At 43.6% G+C, this 19,246-nt stretch overlaps 1 protein-coding gene across 11 annotated transcripts in view; it reads right to left on the bottom strand.

Moving 5' to 3' along the window:
• Positions 1–15,190: 15,190 nt before the first annotated feature.
• Positions 15,191–19,246, bottom strand: part of CPLANE1 (ciliogenesis and planar polarity effector 1) — a 149,014-nt gene continuing 144,958 nt past the window's right edge. For 10 of the 11 annotated variants that reach the window (XM_044232526.1, XM_044232525.1, XM_044232540.1 and 7 more), the window contains 3 exons: positions 17,604–17,687; positions 16,589–16,764; positions 15,191–16,126 (listed from right to left, as the gene is read on the bottom strand). In XM_044232526.1, coding sequence (XP_044088461.1) covers positions 15,959–16,126; positions 16,589–16,764; positions 17,604–17,687 — 428 coding nt within the window. In that variant the 3' untranslated portion in view covers positions 15,191–15,958. Of the gene's footprint in view, positions 16,127–16,588; positions 16,765–17,603; positions 17,688–19,246 lie in introns of those variants that run through there. The other variant, XR_006382179.1, reaches the window with a different exon arrangement.

Raw genomic sequence — 19,246 nt, 5'->3', positions numbered from 1 at the left:
ATACTGTAATATGCCAAGTCATATTTTACTGACTTGTATTGAAAAGAGATGTTATATTTGATTTTAAAAAAACCTGCCAAATACCTCTTCACTTTTTAGTAGATGAATTTGAAATTTTTGTATTTTCTTATTTAAATTGTTTTTTACTGATTTTGAAAAAGAATGGGTAATTTTAAACCCATTTAAATTTTTTTTAATTTTTAAAAATTACCATACCAAAATACCTATGCAGAAAACAATTTAGTAAACTCTAATAGAAGAAATTCTGAACATTTTAAAAAAAAAAAGTAATATGTAGCTTACTTTGTTGATACGTTGAATATTTGAATTGTTAGCAGGTAACTGAAGCACACAGGCAATTACGGACGACTGTAATGCATGAAGACAGGTAAGTCTAGCTTTTCTGTCCAATGTGGATTTCATGAGCAGTGAGCAGAGTTCTCATACAGTCATTTAGAAAGTGAATTTGACCAGGGAGGTCTATGGTTCTCTCCCTACAAGCACCACTTTTGGTTGCACAGAGTTCATCCTGTCACTAGCCCCCAGGCGGTCTGCATCTCCAAAATACTGATGTAAACTAGAATAAGGTTACTTTTGCAAATATAAAACCCATTTGATCATTCACTTGAAATGATCATGTAATTTCAAGCACTTGATAGGTTTTGCTCTACAAAAATCCTTCTTGTTTAAACTTTTGGTCTTTGCCTTGCTCGTTTTAAAACTTTTAGTTTTGTTTAACCCGTTGGCTAATTTTTGTCATAGGAAGCACATTATTCATTACTTAAACAAGTTGATGTAATTATTTTTATTTAAGATTTCCCTAAATGCACTCCTTCCTCGTCCTATTGGTCCTAAGAAACAGTTGAACGTAAACTTGGTCTGACAGGTCACTGACCAACAGATTCCAGTTTGCACCGTTTATTGACCAAGTGGTCATAGAATCCTTGTGTGTTTTGTGTGATAATTGAGTGAATACCACTGACCCACCCTTCTTTGGTGAGACCACTTGTGTCTGGTGTCATTCACAGTGATGTAGTATGCACACAATTTTTTTTCTTATCAATATTTTTTTAAGACTTTTATTACTTGACAGAGATCACAAGTAGGCAGAGAGAGGGAGAAGCAGGCTCCCTGCTGAGCAGAGAGCTGATGCAGGCAAGATACCAGGACCCTGACACAATGACCTGAGCAGAAGGCAGAGGCTTAACCCACTAAGCCACCCAGGCTCCCCACTCTTCATCAGTATTTTTTTTAATGATTTTAATTTTTTTGTTAGAGAATCACAACATACCCACCACTTAGTTTCAGTCATTCTGAATTTCTGACCAAGTTTTTTTTTTTTTAAGATTTTATTTATTTATTTCACAGAGAGAGATCACAAGCAGGCAGAGAGAGAGAGGAGGAAGCAGGCTCCCTGCTGAGCAGAGAGCCCCATGCGGGACTCAATCCCAGGACCCTGAGATCATGACCTGAGCCGAAGGCAGCAGCTTAACCCACTGAGCCACCCAGGCGCCCCTTTTTTTATATATATATAAAATCTTTTTTTTGTTTTTAAAGATTTTATTTATTTATTTATTTGACAGAGAGAGAGATCACAAGTAGGCAGAGAGGCAAGCAGAGAGAGAGAGGAGGAAGCAGGCTCCCTGCTGAGCAGAGAGCCCGATGCGGGACTCGATCCCATGACCCTGAGATCATGACCTGAGCTGAAGGCGGTGGCTTAACCCACTGAGCCACCCAGGCGCCCTCTGACCAAGCTTTTATCAGCTGTTCTCCATATACTCTCCATATTTTTCTGAAACTTCCCAGATACATCATTTCATCTTTAAATATGTCATCTTTAAATATTAATACTTCTTAACACCAAATATCCAGTTAGTGTTCAAATTTTCAATCTTCTAAAAATGTCTTTTAGGTCTTAATCTATAGATTTCTTCATCTGACTTTTATTCTTTACAAATTTTTTAGGAAGAGACTGAGTCCTTTGTCCTTAGAGTCTTAAAGAAATAGTTGATTCTAAATAGAGGAACAACAGTTATTTTCTAGTTTGTAATCCTTTTTATGTGGATTTATTATGGGTTTGAGAGACATTGTCTCTTCCAAATTCAAAAGTATTGATTGTTAAGCCTGCATAACTCCAACAGGGCTGCCATAATAAAATGAAGTAAGGGGGTCGGTCCAGTTTTAAGAAAGATGGTGATAAGCCTTTAATCCTCTGAATTTTAGTTAGCCAATGCCAAGAGACAGCTACAGATGAACTGAAGGGGAAAGAAGCCTAAATAGCATGCCCTATGATTCAAGTTCTCATGTTAGGAATATTGCTATCTACTGCTTGAAATAAGTGGATGATATATTGTGATTATTTTTTTATTATATAGTTTATAGGCATTGCAGTTTTTGCTGAATGTAATTTTGGCTCTATGTATTTTTACATACATAGAAAAATACATAATGTACTTTTACATATTTTTACATTTTACTATCTTATTACATTTTTCAGTCCTTAGTCTCAGTCATTTAGAACTTTAGAAATTAAAAGTTACTTTGTGCTACTTTGTCATCTAGTACTACTGGCTTCACCCTTTTTTCTCTACAATAAATGGCAGTGTAAATTTGTCTTCATAACTTGCCTAGAATTGTAATTTAGGCCTAACCTTACTAGCTTTACAGCATAGAACAACAGGAAAAAGTAATTATAATCTAAGGTTGTCATATAAAACCCAAATCAATAGTAGATCCCTACATTCCATTTTTTAAAAAGACATAGAATCATACAATATGCGGGATCTGAGAAATCACTTTTTTTTTTAAAGATTTTATTTATTTATCTGGCAGACAGAGATCACAAGTAGGCAGAGAGGCCGGCAGAGAGAGAGAGAGAGGAGGAAGCAGGCTCCCCACTGAGCAAAGAGCCCGATGTGGGGCTCTATCCCAAAACCCTGGAATCATGACCCGAGCTGAAGACAGAGGCTTTAACCCACTGAGCCACCCTGGTGTCCCTGAGAAATCACTTAATCCAGGTGTCCTTCATCACTTTGGAATTCACAAATCTCTAGTATCTAATGAGAACCATGAAATCTCTACTTAGAAAATTGAAAGAATTGTGTGTACAATTTTGAGGGATACGTGGTCACTCCCATCTCAGTAACCTGTGTGATCTGCCTTGAAATCTATAGGTGAAGAGAAATTGAGGCTCAAATAGGTGAACCGGTATCAACAAGCTATAGTTGACCCTTGAACACACAGGGTTTGAACTTTGCAGTTCTCTTAATATGCAGAGACTTCACTGTATGGTCCTTGTGATCTTAATATTTCTCCCCCTAGTGTCATTGTAAGAATACAGTATAAAATACATATAACACAAAAACGTGCTAATTGAACAGTAGTGTTATCAGTAATGGGGTTCTGGTCAACTGTAGGCTATTAATAGCTAAGTTTTTGAGTCAAACTTTGCACACAACTGGGGGGGGCGGGGAGGTCATTGTCTCAAACTCTGCATTGTGCAAGGGGTCACCTGTACATACCTACTTAGTACCAAGAGCAATCCTCAGGGTTCTTCCCTCCCAGATGAGTTGTTCTTACAAGGAAGATTCATCTGGAAAGTCACCTGTAAGAGCTGAAGGTAGACAATGACTAAATGTGGATTTTTTTGTACATTTTCAAAAGATCCCCTTTATAGTCTCCGATTTGAGATGCCTACCATCCGATGAGATAAATAGAGAAGGTAAAATGTGGCTTTCTAATTGTTCTGTTTTTATTTTAGTTACCTGTATTACCGGGGCTGATGTAGAAGACAATTGAATTGCCAATTGAATTGGCAAAAAGAGTATTAACTTTGAATTCAGAACACAGTCTGAAGCCATGTGTTACAGAAATAAGTGTAATATTAAGTTTGGCAAATAAAATCACTTAGCATGTTCTGTAGGAGCTTATTTAAAGAAATCCATAATTGGGGCACTTGGCTGGCTCAGTCAGAAGTTAGAGCATATGACTCTTGATCTCAGGGTCATGAGTTTGAGCCTCATGTTGAGAAGAGATTGCTTTTTTTTTAAATCCATAATTATCTTTTGTGCATATTTGGATCATCAGAATGGTATAGCAGGGACATAGGGGATGGAATTCTGAAAGTGTGGATAGCACTGTGGGTGTGAGGAGTACATCAAAAGATGAAGCTATAGAAAGGGCTAAGTATTACACTTTCTGGACTGAAATCTTACCATGTAGGCATTGGAAGTACTTCAAGCAAGGAGTTGTGAAAGCTCACTCTGGCTCCTACGTGGACGGCTAGATTTGTGGGCGTCAAGAAGAGAAGACTGATGCGGTTGTCTCAGAGATGGGGAGACCCTGAATGAGGAGGGTGGTAGGGGCTGGAAGGTCAGAGAGGCGGTGGATGTATTTAGGAAATAAAAAGAGCAGGACTTGGGGCGCCTGGGTGGCTCAGTGGGTTAAACCTCTGCCTTCGGCTCAGGTCATGATCTCAGGGTCCTGGGATCAAGCCCCGCATCGGGCTCTCTGCTCAGCAGGGAGCCTGCTTCCCTCTCTCTCTCTCTCTGCCTGCCTCTCTGTCTACTGTGATTTCTCTCTGTCAAATAAATAAATAAAATCTTTAAAAAAAAATAAAAAAATAAAAATAAAAATAAAAAAGAGCAGGACTTGACTGAATGAGGTCAAGGAAGACAGAGGCATCAAGGACAGCTATTATGTTTCTCTACTTTTGTTAACTAGGTTTAATCACGCTGGAGGTGAGGATCTCTGGGATGTTCGGGGATGTCCAGAAGGTGGGAGTATGACACCTTCGGTGGGAGGCTTTGGGCTGGGGCCACATTTGGGACTCCTCGGCATGTCAGCTGTTGAGTGAGCAGCACAGAGCCGGAGGAAGGACCTTGGAGACTTACAAACGTTTAAGATGCAGCAGGAGGACAGTGAGGTTGTGGAGGAGACAGAAGAAATGCTTAGAGAAGGATGGGAAGAATCCAGGAACCAGCAGTTAGAGTTTCAAGAAGGACAAAGAGAGCGACATGTGAAATGCAGCGCTAAGATCAAGACTGAAAAGCCACCGATCCTGCCTTTCGGAATGTAAAGGGTAACCTTGAGGGAGAGTAGATTCAGAAAGAACGAGAGCAAAGCCAATTACAATGAGAAATGAGTGGATGAGAATGAGAAGCGAATGGGACTCTTCTCAGGGAGAGGGGCCAGGCAGGAAAGAGACCGCAGGGTCCGGAAATGCGGAGCAGTGAAGCCGGGTCACAAAGGGCCTGACACGCCACATTGAAGAGGTTGGTTGGGCTTTAACTAGGTATGATATACTCGGGTTTGTGGGTCAGAAGTGTCCCTCACTGGCTACACTGGGGGGAACTGTGATGATGCCCAAACGCACGCTCGTGTCATTTCTCTCCAGGAGGGCCCGCGGCAGAGCAGGTGATTCTCCGCGCCCGGACTGGGCGCGTAATTGAGCTGGATGGAGAGAAAAGGGAAGGATCAACGTTCAGAGGCCTCCGTGAAGTGGAAAAGCAAGTGTAATGGGAGCGGCAGACATGGAATAATGGGGCGATAGAGTCAGAGGAAGGAACGTGTGAGGTTTCTGAGGTGGAGTGGTTCTGGAAATGAGGTGTAAGTGTGCGACCATAGGAGTGGATTAGTCAGGTGAAGAGGCGATGTTTGGCATTGGAGAGCTCAAGAAAGCTACATTCTGCACTCCTTTCCGGTGCTTAAAACACCGGATCCTTGGGGCGCCTGGGTGGCTCAGTGGGTTAAGCCGCTGCCTTCGGCTCAGGTCATGATCTCAGGGTCCTGGGATCGAGTCCCGCATCGGGCTCTCTGCTCAGCAGGGAGCCTGCTTCCCTCTCTCTCTCTCTCTCTCTCTCTCTGCCTGCCTCTCCATCTACTTGTGATTTCTGTCAAATAAATAAATAAAATCTTAAAAAAAAACCAACACCGGATCCTGGAACGCCTGGGTGGCTTGCCTAAGTGGCTGCCTTCGGCTCAGGTAGTGAATCCAGGGTCTTGGGATCGAGCCCCACATCGGGCTCCTTGCTCAGCGGGGAGCCGCTTCTCCCTCTACCTGCCACTCCCCCTGCTTGTGCCCGCTCGCTCTCTGACAAGTAAGTAAAATCTTTAAGAACAAAAAACATTGAATCCTTCTTTCCTGTCATACTAACAATTTGTCTTGGGGATCACTTGGTACTGACACTGGTTACTATTAGTTTCTGCAAATTTAATCACTTGGCAAGTATTTGCTGAGTGTTTACCGTAAGCAATGACTGCGCTGGACCAGTGGCAGTAAGTCGGTGTTCCGGTGAGAGAGTTGGGAAATGAACCACAAAGTACACAACTATATGGTTAGTAAGTAACAACTGAAGTGAGTGCTTGAGAGGAAAAGTAACAAAATCCATGCTGGTGTGTAGCACAGAAGTAGTCTGGAGGGCTGGGGGGTGAGAAAGGCTGTCTTCTCCAAGTGAAACTGCTCAGTCCTCAGATAAAGCCTGACATGTAATAGCCTAACAGATACCAACTAATGTTGGTTGAGCCATTAAGAAATGGGAAATGACTTTTAATTTCTCCCAGCAATTCATTCCTTTAGGGACATGATGGTTGAGGTCTGAACTCTAAGGGGATAAAAATAAATGGAGGAAGGGATGCAAGGGGAATCCCCAATTGACGGTGCAGCCTATGAAGCCTCATGGTTCCCAGGGATGGCAGAGAGCAAGACAGCAGAACAGAGCTGATGATGTAGATGGGTCCAATCATGCTTTTGCTGACCAAACCTCGTTAAAGACGTCCTGAAAGCAAATGGAAGCCATTAAAGAAATGAAGATAGGTGGGAGTAGAATAGGGATTTGCATCTGTGAAATCAGAATTGCGGTTTTTTTTTGTTTTGTTTTTTTGTTTTTTAAGTAGGCAGAGAGGCAGGCAGAGAGAGAGGGGGAAGCAGGCTCCCTGCTGAGCAGAGAGGCCAATGCTGGGCTCTATCCCAGGACCCTGAGATCATGACCTGAGCCAAAGGCAGAGGCTTTAACCCACTGAGCCACCCAGGCACCCCCAGAGTTGTGTTTTTAAAAGCTCACCGTCGGCGCGCCTAGGTGGCTCAGTGGGTTTTAAAGCCTCTGCCTTAGGCTCAGGTCATGATCCTGGAGTCCAGGGATAAAGCCCCGAATCGGGCTCTCTGCTTGGCAGGGAGCCTGCTTCCTTCTCTCTCTTTCTCTCTCTCTGGCTCTCTGCTCAGCAGGGAGCCTGCTTTCTCCTCTCTCTCTGCCTGCCTCTCTGCCTACTTGTGATCTCTGTCTGTCAAACAAATAAATAAAATCTTTTAAAAAAATAATAAAAGCTCACTGTCTACAATGTATACAGTGATAGAGGAGGCCATAAGGTCCATGTGAAAGACAACAATAACTTGAGTGGGGGTGGCGGCAGGAGAGAAGTGGCCTCATTTGTAAAACTTTACAATAAGTACATTGGTCACATAGCTTTGGTTGGATATTGTTTAAATTGTGATAAGGAGAGAACAGGTGTGAATTTCCTTACACGCAGTGAGACCAGCCTTCCTGGGTTGGTACCACGCAGAAGAGAACATGACTTATACTGGATTCAGCTGGAGGACAGACCATGAGGAACAACCATGATTTGAAGTGAGGAAAGGAATCAGAAGATGTGACATTATTCAAAAAGGGGAAAAGACGTGTCGGTAGACTTCTGCATAGCTTGTATCTGTCAGTTGAATCTTTAGAATCCTGCCTTTTATACAAAGCAATCCCAAGATATAAATTTTACAAAGAGGCAGGCTTTTAATGCAATAATACAGTTTCTATTATTTACTGGTTTGATTTTTCTAATTAAATTTTTTTTAAAGATTTTATTTATTTATTTGACAGAGAGAAATCACAAGTAGATGGAGAGGCAGGCAGAGAGAGAGAGAGGGAAGCAGGCTCCCTGCTGAGCAGAGAGCCCGATGCGGGACTCGATCCCAGGACCCTGAGATCATGACCTGAGCCGAAGGCAGCGGCTTAACCCACTGAGCCACCCAGGCGCCCCTGATTTTTCTAATTAAATTTAAATAATCCCTTGTTCATAAAGGCAATCACTTTGAACTCTTTTTAGCTCTTTCTTTGCATAGTTCTATTTCTAAAGAATATACTATTACAATTTATTAATTCTGGACTATGTATTATCTTATGACCTATTAACTTTTTTATGAAAGACGAGGACATAGTTCTTATGCTCTTCCCCTCTTCTCCCAATATGGATATCACTATATTTAATCAGAGTTTATGCAATAGAAAACTATGTAAATATTGTTCAGTCAGAGCGCGCGTTTAGTGTACTAGACGAATGTTTCCTTTCTTGTATACTCAGTTCCCTTCAGTGAAATTGCTTTGCTTTTCACTCACAGAAGTTCCACGCAGAAATCTGTAATTCTTTGTATGCTCTGTTGTATCATTCATTTGTGTCTCCTCCCCACCCTGCCTCCCACTCCCCAGCCCTGTTCCTCCGTCAAGAAAGCCCTTCCTCTAGCTATCCTGACCTTTCCCATCAGTATGGACCGATTTTCCAGGATTGTGGCAAAGTTATTGTACCAGACTCTTCCTTTCCCTGTTTTGGTTGGATTCAGAACCTGTGTCTGGAATCCATGCCTTCTTCCTTTTTGCCTAAAAATGTTCCGTTTGCTTGAGCATAGCCTGCCATAGCTCCCTAAAAATGAACAGAATGGGACAAACTTGCTGAGTCATTAGGTGTCTGAAAATGTCTTTGTTCTCACCTTGTAATTGATTGATAGCTGGGTCTAAAATTCGGAATTGAAAATTTTCCCTTTGAAAATCTTTTCATCATCATCTAGCCTGTGCTGTTGCCATTAAGACGGCTGATACCATACTATTGTTGTATACAATACAACTTTGTATACAACTTGTGTTGTCCCTCTCTAGAAGCTTTAAGGATATTTTATGTATTTCCCATATTTCGAAATTTCACTATGATGTCCCTTAATGGAGCTCTTTAAAATTCATTTTGCGGGGTACATACAGACTTTTAATCTTTTAATCTGTGTCCTTAGCTATGGAGAATTTTTCTAATTTCTTTCTAAGTTTTCTTCTTTTCTTTTTTTTTTTTTTTTTTCTTCAAGCAGGCTGGATGCCCAGCATGGGGCTTGAACCTAAGATCAAGAGATCAAGAATTAATATGAATTAATTAATAATTAATTAATTAATCAAGAATTAATGCTCTACCCACCGGGCCAGCCAGGCGCCCCTCCCGGCCCCCTTTAGTTTCTTTTGTCTCTCTGCAGTTTCTGTTAGTCAGGTAATCTTCCTGGACTGATTTTCTCAGTTGTTGTTGATGTTAGGATTTTATTTAATTTATTTATTGAAGCCCAAGAGCAGGAGGAGGGGCAGAGGAGAGAGAAAATCTCGGATTCCTTACAGAGCCCGATGCAGGGCTCCATCTCGCAACCTGGAGATCATGACCCAAGCGGACATCAAGAGTTGGCTACGCCGACTGCGCCACTCAGACACGCTTCTCAGTTGTTTTTTGCCCCCCTGTGGGTGGGGCGAGAGGTGTCTCTTGGCTCCGTCTTTGAGAGCTTTTCAGCTTTAACTCTTTAACTCTACATTTTTTATTTCAGCCGTATTTTAAATTTCAGTTTCTTCTTGTTTTCTGATTGTTCTTCTTTACAGTTAACTTACTCTTACTTTATGGATGCAATATCTCCTATCTGTCAGATTAAAAAGTAGATTTCTCACTTGGCATTTGGAGGCCTTGAGCTCAAGTCACAGCTAAGGCATCATATGTTCAGATTTAAGGAGGCTGATAAATCACTTTCCTCACTTCTTCAAATTCTGGTTAGAATTATAAACTGGACTCTGAAAGATGGAGGTAAAATTAACAGCTTTATTGTCAGTAGAGCCGGAATAGAGAACAAACCGTAGCACAGCGGGCTTGCCGCCATGCGCCCCAAATCTACACCTTGAGGTCCGTCTGTCGTGTGGGATTTTACAAGGTAAATATTTAATCTGCTCAGCCTACTGAAGGAGACGTTGCTGTCCATCACTCAAAAGCACTAAGAACAGGGACAGAGAGAATGAAGTCACAAGCACACCTGCTTGGTTTTGGTTTTGGTTTGGTTTGGTTTTAGTAATCTCTACCCCCAACAGGGGTCTCAGACTCATGGCCCCAAGATGGATAGTCTCGTGCTCTTCTGAGAGGCAGCCAGGGGCCCCACAAATACTCTTTTTGTTTGTTTGTTTGTTTGTTTGTTTTTAAAGATTTATTTATTTGTCAGAAAGAAACAGCAAGAGCAGGACCACAAGTAGGGGGAGTAGAAGAGGGAATACAGGCTTCCCACCGGGCAGGGAGCCCGATGCAAGGCTTGATCCCAGGACCTTGGGATCATGACCTGAGCTGAAGGTAGAAGCTTAACCTACTGAGCCACCCAGGCACCCCTCATTGTTTTGTTTTGTTTTTTAAGTTTTTTTTTTTTTCTTTTCTTTTTTAAGATTTTATTTGAGACAGTCCAAGTTCGGGGGAAGCAGAGGGAGAAGGCTTCCCAGTGAGCAAGGAGCCTCTTGTGGGACTCAATCTCAGGACTCTGGGATTGTGACCTGAGCTGAAGGCAGATGCTTAATGGCTGATCCACCCAGGGGTCCCAAGGTTTTATTTTTTTAAGTAATCTCTACATCCAATATGGGATTCAAACTGAGAATTCCAAGGATCACAAGTCACACGCTCTACTGACTAAGCAAGCCAGGTGGCCCTTCACTTGGTTTTTAACTCCTAGACTGCACTCATTTTAAACATGGGAATCGATGTTAACTCTTGACATTCACCAATCAGAAATAAAAATCTTTATTAACAGAAACAACCTCACGGAAATGTAAGAATAGAGTTTTCTCTCTCATGGAGTTTCCCAACTTGTTTTATTTTTTTTTTAAAAGATTTTATTTATTTATTTATTTGACAGAGAGAAATCACAAGTAGATGGAGAGGCAGGCAGAGAGAGAGAGAGGGAAGCAGGCTCCCCACAGAGCAGAGAGCCCGATACGGGACTCGATCCCAGGACCCTGAGACCATGACCCGAGCCGAAGGCAGCTGCTTAACCCACTGAGCCACCCAGGCGCCCCTCCCAACTTGTTTTAAAGAAAGATTTCTTTGAGGGGTGCCTAGCTGACTCGTCTGTAGAGCCCCACATTGGGTGTAGAGATTATGTAAAAATAAATAAGCCACATCTATTTCCTACATAATCCGTTCTATTATTTTGCCCACTTACCTTGTATTCCCCCTGTCATGATGAAGTCTTTCTCTATGTGTCTGGTGATACCTAAGTGTCCATTCAGGTTTTAGAGCAAAGTACTAAAAAGTTTGTTGAAGTTCTGAGTGTATAGGTAGATTTCATCTGCTGAAACTTTTTTTCTAAAAGGCCAGAAAGTATTTTAGTGTTTGAAAAATCATATAGTCTGTGTAGCAACTATTCAGTTCTGCCACTGACACAGTGCAGGTTATGTTTCAGTAAAACTCTTATTTCAAGGCGCCTGGATGGTTCAGTCAGTTAAGCACCAGAATCAGATTCAGCTCAGGTCTTGATCTCAGGGTTGCAAGTTCAAGCCCCGCATTGGGATCCGCTCTTGGCATGGCGCCTACTTACAAAACAAACACCTTTACTTCCAGAAGCAGAGAGTAGGTCAGATTTGCTGACCTTTGCTCTGCGGTAATCAGTTAGAAAACTGGACTCCTGGGGCGCCTGGGTGGCTCAGTGGGTTAAGCCGCTGCCTTCGGCTCAGGTCATGATCTCGGGGTCCTGGGATCGAGTCCCGCATCGGGCTCTCTGTTCAGCAGGGAGCCTGCTTCCTCCTCTCTCTGCCTGCCTCTCTGCCTACTTGTGATCTCTGTCAAATAAATAAATAAAATCTTTAAAAAAAAAAAAAAAGAAAGCAAGAAAGCTGGACTCCTGCCTGGGATCATTATTTTTTAAACCCTATAGAGAAATTTTCCCTCCAGCTAGGCAACTTCTGTCACAGATCTTGGCCCCAATCCCACATATATAGGAAAAGTCTAGGCCATCCATTCCCAACTTTAGCTAATAAGGACTTTTTCCTCTCAGTTATTCTCCAGACTGTGTTTTGTTTTGTTTTTAAAGATTTTATTTATTTGACACAGAGAGATCACAGGTAGGCAGAGAGGCAGGCAGAGAGAGAGGGGAGGAAGCAGGCTCCCTGCCCAGCAGAAAGCCCGGTGTGGGACTCGATCCCAGAACCCTGAGATCATGATCTGAGCTGAAGGCAGAGGCTTAACCCACTGAGCCACCCAAGTGCCGCCAAACTCAGTGTTTGTATGGAAACTAAAGCATTTGTTTCCACCAGGGTGTTCTTAATGGCAAAGGGCCATAGTCCAGATGCTGAACACGAATGATCAAGGTATATGCAATGCTTAAAGGAAAGTGGAGTTCTGGAGGGCTACCCAGTGTGACTTCTGAGCTATTATCAAGTACATTTTCCTTTTTCTCATATTTCCTCAGCAAGATTCAAGGTTTGATTTCTTAGAGGAAAGCTAAGCAAGAAACAAAGCATGTACCTAATAATTATTTGAATTGTTGACAGATGGAAAGTTGTATAAGTAACAATGGCTTGTCGTTAGTCCACCCACTTATCGATTATGGACTCTGGCTGGAAACAGTGCGTGGAGAAGTGAGAAAGCACAGAAGTCTGAAGTCAGTGTTTGTTTATTTTTTTTTTTAATTTTTATTTGAGAGAGACAAAGCCTAAGACAAATGCTTAACCGACTGAGCCACCCAGGGGCCCCAAGACAATGTTTTAAATCTAGGTCCATGTATATAGCTTCTTGGCAGAAGCTTTGAGTTTCCTTTGCTAGTGGATTCCAAGTTCAGCCAGAACACTTTGGTTTATGATAAATCATGCTAAATGCTGTATTATATTTTTAATAAGAATGTAAGCAAAGATTCAGTTTTGAGAAATCGGGGAACACTTTTAATAACTAGAGGCATTTCCCAAGCGTGCTGTTTAAAACCTATATGTGGAAACTGCTTCTCTTCAGTCCATGCATGAAGGGCATGAAGTCTAGACCCTTCCTTAGAAGGAGCTAAAATGCTCATTTGGATGAGTCCTCTATGTTCAGATACACTAAGCAAAATCATCATATTGCAATTTTTAAAATTTTTTTCTTAAGATTTATTTATTTATTTGACAGACAGAGATCACAAGCAGGCAGAGAGGCAGGCAGAGAGAGAGGAAGGGAAGCAGGCTCCCTGCTGAGCAGAGCGCCAGATGCGGGGCTCGATCCCAGGACCCTGGGATCATGACCTGAGCCGAAGACAGAGGCTTTAATCCACTGAGCCACCCAGGACCCCATCATATTGCAATTTTTTGAATACTAAGGGTGATCTCAGGCAATGGGTTGAAACTACCTAGGATTATCTGTCCTCTGCTGTTAGTCTCCGCCCTTGTTCCTTCCTCATTTTCAGGTTTACTATATGGATATTCCCCAGAAGACTTCCACTTCCACCTATGACAGAGGACCCGCTGCCTGACTCGCCTGCCTGTCTCAACCATAAAGCTGGCAGATGTGGGACAATGTGCAGCACAAAACAGTGGTCCTGGAGGGAAGGGCAACTCATGAGTAAGTCATCTTGTGAAGGCCTCGGTGCCTGCTTGAGGACAGTACTCTGATGACCGCAACATAACGAGCTACAGTCCAAGCACGCCACTGTGGTCCGACTCAGCTGAAGAGGCAGAGTTCAGGGCCATCAGTGGCGGGAATCTGCCGGGTAGGGCCACAGGGGGAAGGAAGCTGCGCAGAGGACCCCCAGAAGCCTGTGTGTGGACGGGGTTGAGCTGATCATATTAGTACCAGTGTACCTCAGGCAGACCAGAGAGTACTGACCGCAAGGTCAAGAGCCAACAGACCTACAAGGTTGAGAGCCAACAGACCTACCAGAGGTGGAGCCCGGCTTGGGGGGTGAGGCCAGCCCAGCCAGAGTGGAGAGACCTTGCTGGTACCTCAGTAATACGCCAGACATCCAATCAAGACACCAGAAAGACGCATCTTAGAAGAAAAGATCTTACCTAGAATAAGAGCTATGAAAAACACCCTTCCGATGAGGGTAAAACCTATAGTCTGTCAATGAAACCTGAGAGAATTGCCAGAAGATCTGTACTATAAGAAATGCTAATGAACTTGAGGCTGAAGGGAACTGCTAGATAGAAATTTGGATCTACAGGAAGAAATGAAAAAGTACTGGAAATGATAATTGCCTTAAAAGGCAACTGAATGTTCACATCAGAATAGGAGCAGGTAAAAGGGATTATACTACTGTAAAACCGTGTTACTTCTGAAGTGGTGTGAAATACCGAGTTGGTAAGTTAAGGGTTCACACCGTTAGCCCTAAAGCATCAGTTCTCAAACTCTTTATACTCATAAAAATTATTTAGGGTCCTAAAGAGCTTTGTTTTTGTTGGTATATCTGTGAATATTTATCATGCTAGTAATTAAAACTGAGGAAAGTGTTTAAATATTTTTAATTACAGTGACCCATTCAATGTTTTTGTTTTTGGTTTTTTTTTTTAAGATTTTATTTATTTATTTGACAGAGAGAGATCACAAGCAGGCAGAGAGGCAGGCAGAGAGAGAGGAGGAAGCAGGCTCCCTGCCGAGCAGAGAGCCCGATGCGGGCCTCGATCCCAGGACCCTGAGATCATGACCTGAGCCGAAGGCAGCAGCTTAACCCACTGAGCCACCCAGGCGCCCTTCAATGTTTATTTTTTAGGGAGAGAGAGAACGCACATGCACACACACACATGCGCGCGCGCAGAGGGCAGAGGGAGAACCTTAAGCAGACTCCGTGCCCAGCATGGAGTCCAACATGGGGCTGGACCTCACGATCCTGAGATCATGACCTGAGTCAAAATCAAGAGTTGGACACTTAACCAACTGAGGCACTCGGGCACCTCCCATTCAGTGTTTGTAACGCATATTTACAAAGGTAACTCTTTTCCAAAACAAAACTTAGTGGGAATAGTAGCACTGTTTTATAGTTTTACAAATCTCTTGAATGTCTGGCTTTAATGGACGATGGCAGAATTCTCATACGTGCTTCTGTGCGCGGCTTGTTGCAGGATGTTATTGTGGCTGAAGGACATAAAAACATCTGGCCCCACACAGGTATGTAGCTGGAAAAGGAGGCACATTGAGTTGCTTTTTCAGACAATAGTATTCTTTGATATTATACCAAAAATTGACAAATGAATGAAGGTTTTTAGTTTCTTCTCATTAAAATTATCTCCAAAATTATGACATTATTTGGGGGCAACACCAGAAACCACCCCAGTCTCCGCACCATGGTCTTTACAAAGTTCACATGAGCCTTCTGGAGTCAGGAGTCCTATTTGCCACGCAGAACATTCTTCCCTGGTTCTTTTCCCAAGTCTTCGAAGGCTGGAGGACACAGGACAGGTGGGAGGTCGTTGGTTTTTTTCAGTCCAGGACCAGGCCTGCCCAGCTGAATTTTAGGCCATGTTCTGAAACGGAGTTTGTTATTGAGTTTTGGGGTGAGATTGTGACTCTCTAATTCCCCTCAATTATCCATATAAGTTTGTTTCTCAAAACTCAGGAGATAGTAAAGAAGGAGACGAAAGAGATTTTTTATTGAAAGTAACTTCAATATTATGTAAACTTGACTTGAAAGTTACTTTTCATTTTTTCAGCATTTAAAAAATGGTGTCTAAGGATAGGTCAAATGCAAAAGCATGTACCAGATCTATAGTTAAACAACCCTTTACCCACGAAGGCGAAATTATTGAGAAGTGTTTATTTTCCCTCTTGCCATGGCTAATCTGGGTAAGATACGGTTGCTGGCAGTGGGCACACATGGCTCCCTTCACTGCTTCTCTCTTCAAACGCACGAATCTTTCAGAACGACTACCCCTGAGGTGCCGGGCTTTCCTTGGCAACAGATGCTCGGGTCTTACAGGTCCCAGGCCCGGTGGACAGCCAGGCTCTTGTCCTCCACACCGGCCACCATGTCTTCCACGGCCTTCCAGTCAAGCTTGCTGAGGATGCTGCCGGTGCTCTCAGACACGCTGTCCGCGCCGCGGGAAGGAGGCTCTCGCTCTTCCTCAACGGCTGACAAGTCCTACCAAATTAAGAAAGGCAGTAAGTTGTGACCTGAGCCTGAGGAGAAAAATAAATGGAACATGAACTAAGCTTTCCAAAGTTTCCAGGGCTGCTCATCCCCCAGCTGGGAAGCAAACTAGGGCGGTGGTCGCCCAGCACATCTGGAGCGACCATGGGCTGAACAACGTCTGACACAACTAGATGCTGGCACCAGGTCTGAGGAATGGGCACAATGGATTTTGATACTTGTACTACAATGATCTGTTCTTACTTTTTTGGTTATTCTTTAGTTGAAAGGAAAATACAAATTCAAGGAAAATTCTGAAAGAGAAATGCTAGAGTACTAAGCCAAAAGTGTAGAAGCTTTGAATGACTGCTTCAGTCTTGCAGGAGCCCCACACCCCACAGAGAACAACAAGCAACAACAGCAGCAGGAGAACACAGAAATCACAGGCCGGCGGGGATGGGGAAGAGCGCTTACCTGTAGAAGGGAACCGTGGCTCTCCTGAAGAATTGTACGGATGCGTGAAGGGACCATCCAAGGACTCACCATGGTCTCCTCCCTCTCGTACTCTACACACACCTGCTTTGACTGAGGTGAAAGCTCGGCCGTGATGTGATTTCTCGTACACTGCACACGGCATGGAGCGCCGGAACCTTTCACGGGAAAAAGGACAAAGCTAGTGGGACTGATTCACTTATAAATAGGCTTGTTTATTCTGACTTTTATGATCAAATCCAAGGCAGTCATGTTTTATCTAATATTTAAAGTTTTTTTGTGACTTATTTTTAAGAAATCTCTGCACTCAACACGGGGCTTACACGCACAGCCCGGGATCGGGAGCTGCGCCCCCCCCAGCTGAGCCCACTGCGCCCCTTCCCTGACAACTGAATCACAGGGTCTGGGTATGGTTTTAACGATTTCTGCCCCGTCAGTGTGACCGAAGGAAACTGAATTCTGGCCATCTCGTCATTTTAAAAATAATAGTAACCTCTAGGACGAGAGAGTCCTAGAGAGAACAAGTCTAGAAGTAACCTCTAGGAGAGGAGAGGCCACAGATGTCATGGAACTGTGCAGAAGTTCCAACTGCGAAGAGTACGGCAAACACTGCAGCGAAAAAGAAAACAGCCGGTAAAGCAGAACTTGAGACCCAAGGCTGACAGAGAGAGAGAACACCAAGTGGTTAAGCAGCATGATAACCACGAGGCAGGGGCTCTCTCCACGGAGACGGCAGCACACGGAGACGGCGCTGGGGCGGCCGTGAGAGATGAGCCAAGGCTGTGACCGGCCAGCGATCCCCCCTCGCGGCCGCCACAGCGCACGTGCCAACTAGACTTCGATACTCATCCAATGGACCTCATTATTGCCATCAAGAAGAATGACCAAATCATCACCGAAATTAAGAAATTAAGGTTAAGGGTCCTGGACTTTAGGATAAGTGTCTACCCGCGGGGAATCTACACACCGTGAGAAGCCGCCACTGGCTTTTTCTCACCTTGCTTTCGGCAGGGATGACTTTGTAATCTCCTCCGCTTCAGATCCGAGTGCGTTTCTCTAGGATTTGCTCGGGGTAGCCAATCTCAAAGTAAAATATGAAAACGACGCTGTGAAACTGAGCACGTGCGAAGCTTTTCAAGTGTGGGTGTTCGTGCCCCAGGGTGGACAGCGACGCGTTCTAAGGTAAAAGGTCAGTGAGCCATCGGAAGAAACCCCACCATGGAAACGAGGCTGGCAAGTGCACCGGCTTCCCCCGAGAAGCACTCTCTCTGACGGACAGTGACCACCACCCCCCAGTTTCTTTATGAAACCTACTGCCAAACGTCTATGGGGTCCAGCCTGAGGAATCTGAAACTGAACAGAAAAACAGAATCCATTCCCTGTACCACCTCCAGAAGAAAATCCGGTCCCTCCACTTGCCGGTCTTGGACCATACTCTAGACACACAGCCAAGCTAGAAACTTGGGAATCCTACCAAGTTCATCCTGTCACAGGCAGGGCTACCCCTGGACAATGAAAGAAATACTTCTGTTTGCCTTTCTAAGGGCAAAGCCTCATGCTAGATCATAATTCACTTCACAAAACCCTGGAGTTCTGGAGCTTCCATAAATATAGTATCAGTGTACATATAATTTCAGCTATTTCTAGGGGCCACATTGCATTTTGGGGGTTTTATCTGTTAAACTAACATTACCAGGTATTTTTTTAGAAAAGAATAAAATAGTTTTGGAGTACTCTAACCTAAAAATTTTACAGAAGATTAAAATGAGACACTTTGAAATAAAAACAAAAGTCTGGGGTTATACAATTAATAGCACAGGAAATGACGCTTCTAGCACTCAAAATGATCCTAGTTAATTACAGCCTTGGGTTTTAAGGGATTCAGTGGGGAAAACTATGGAAAAAGAACCAAAGAGAATTCCTAGGACATAGAGCCATCAAAGTGACACAAACATGACAGGGTAAAGAGCAGACGTGGCTGAAGACAGAGGCGGTGAACTGGAAGGTGGCAGCATTGGAGAGAGGCCTAAAGGCAGGAATAGACTCATTCATGTTTCTCATCATTTTTTTTTTTTAAAGATTTTATTTATTTATTTGACAGAGAGAGATCACAAGCAGATGGAGAGGCAGGCAGAGAGGGAGATAGAGGGAAGCAGGCTCCCTGCTGAGCAGAGAGCCCGATGCGGGACTCGATCCCAGGACCCCGAGATCATGACCTGAGCCGAAGGCAGCGGCTTAACCCACTGAGCCACCCAGGCGCCCTCTCATCATTTTTATACTACGTGTAATCAGTAAACACTGATTGCATTATTGTCTCTACCAAATGTAGCCATTTCTGTGAATCAGGATAATGCCAGAGAGTTCAGTTACTGTGAGGACGAAGTGAGATCACTCACAGGCCATGTCAGTACAGGGCCTGGCATCAGGCATCATTCCCCGAGGCTCCCTGGCTTCAGCAGTAAAATGGGGTTAACAGCTGCCCTGCCTACCTACCGGGGCCATGACGGAGAGCTCCCAGGAGAATAATGTGAACGTACTTTTTAAATATGAAGAGTAACAAGGGGCGAGAGCTGGGCCGGGGCTAGATCTTAATTCTTAGGCATTAAGATCATGGCCATTTCCCTCTCCAGTTGATCAGAG

The sequence above is a fragment of the Neovison vison genome, chromosome 1, assembly GCF_020171115.1.
Source record: "Neovison vison isolate M4711 chromosome 1, ASM_NN_V1, whole genome shotgun sequence".
Taxonomy (NCBI): Eukaryota; Metazoa; Chordata; class Mammalia; order Carnivora; family Mustelidae; genus Neogale; species Neogale vison.
The sequence above is the reverse complement of the archived record's forward strand: the minus strand, read 5'-3'. Positions and strand labels throughout refer to the sequence as shown.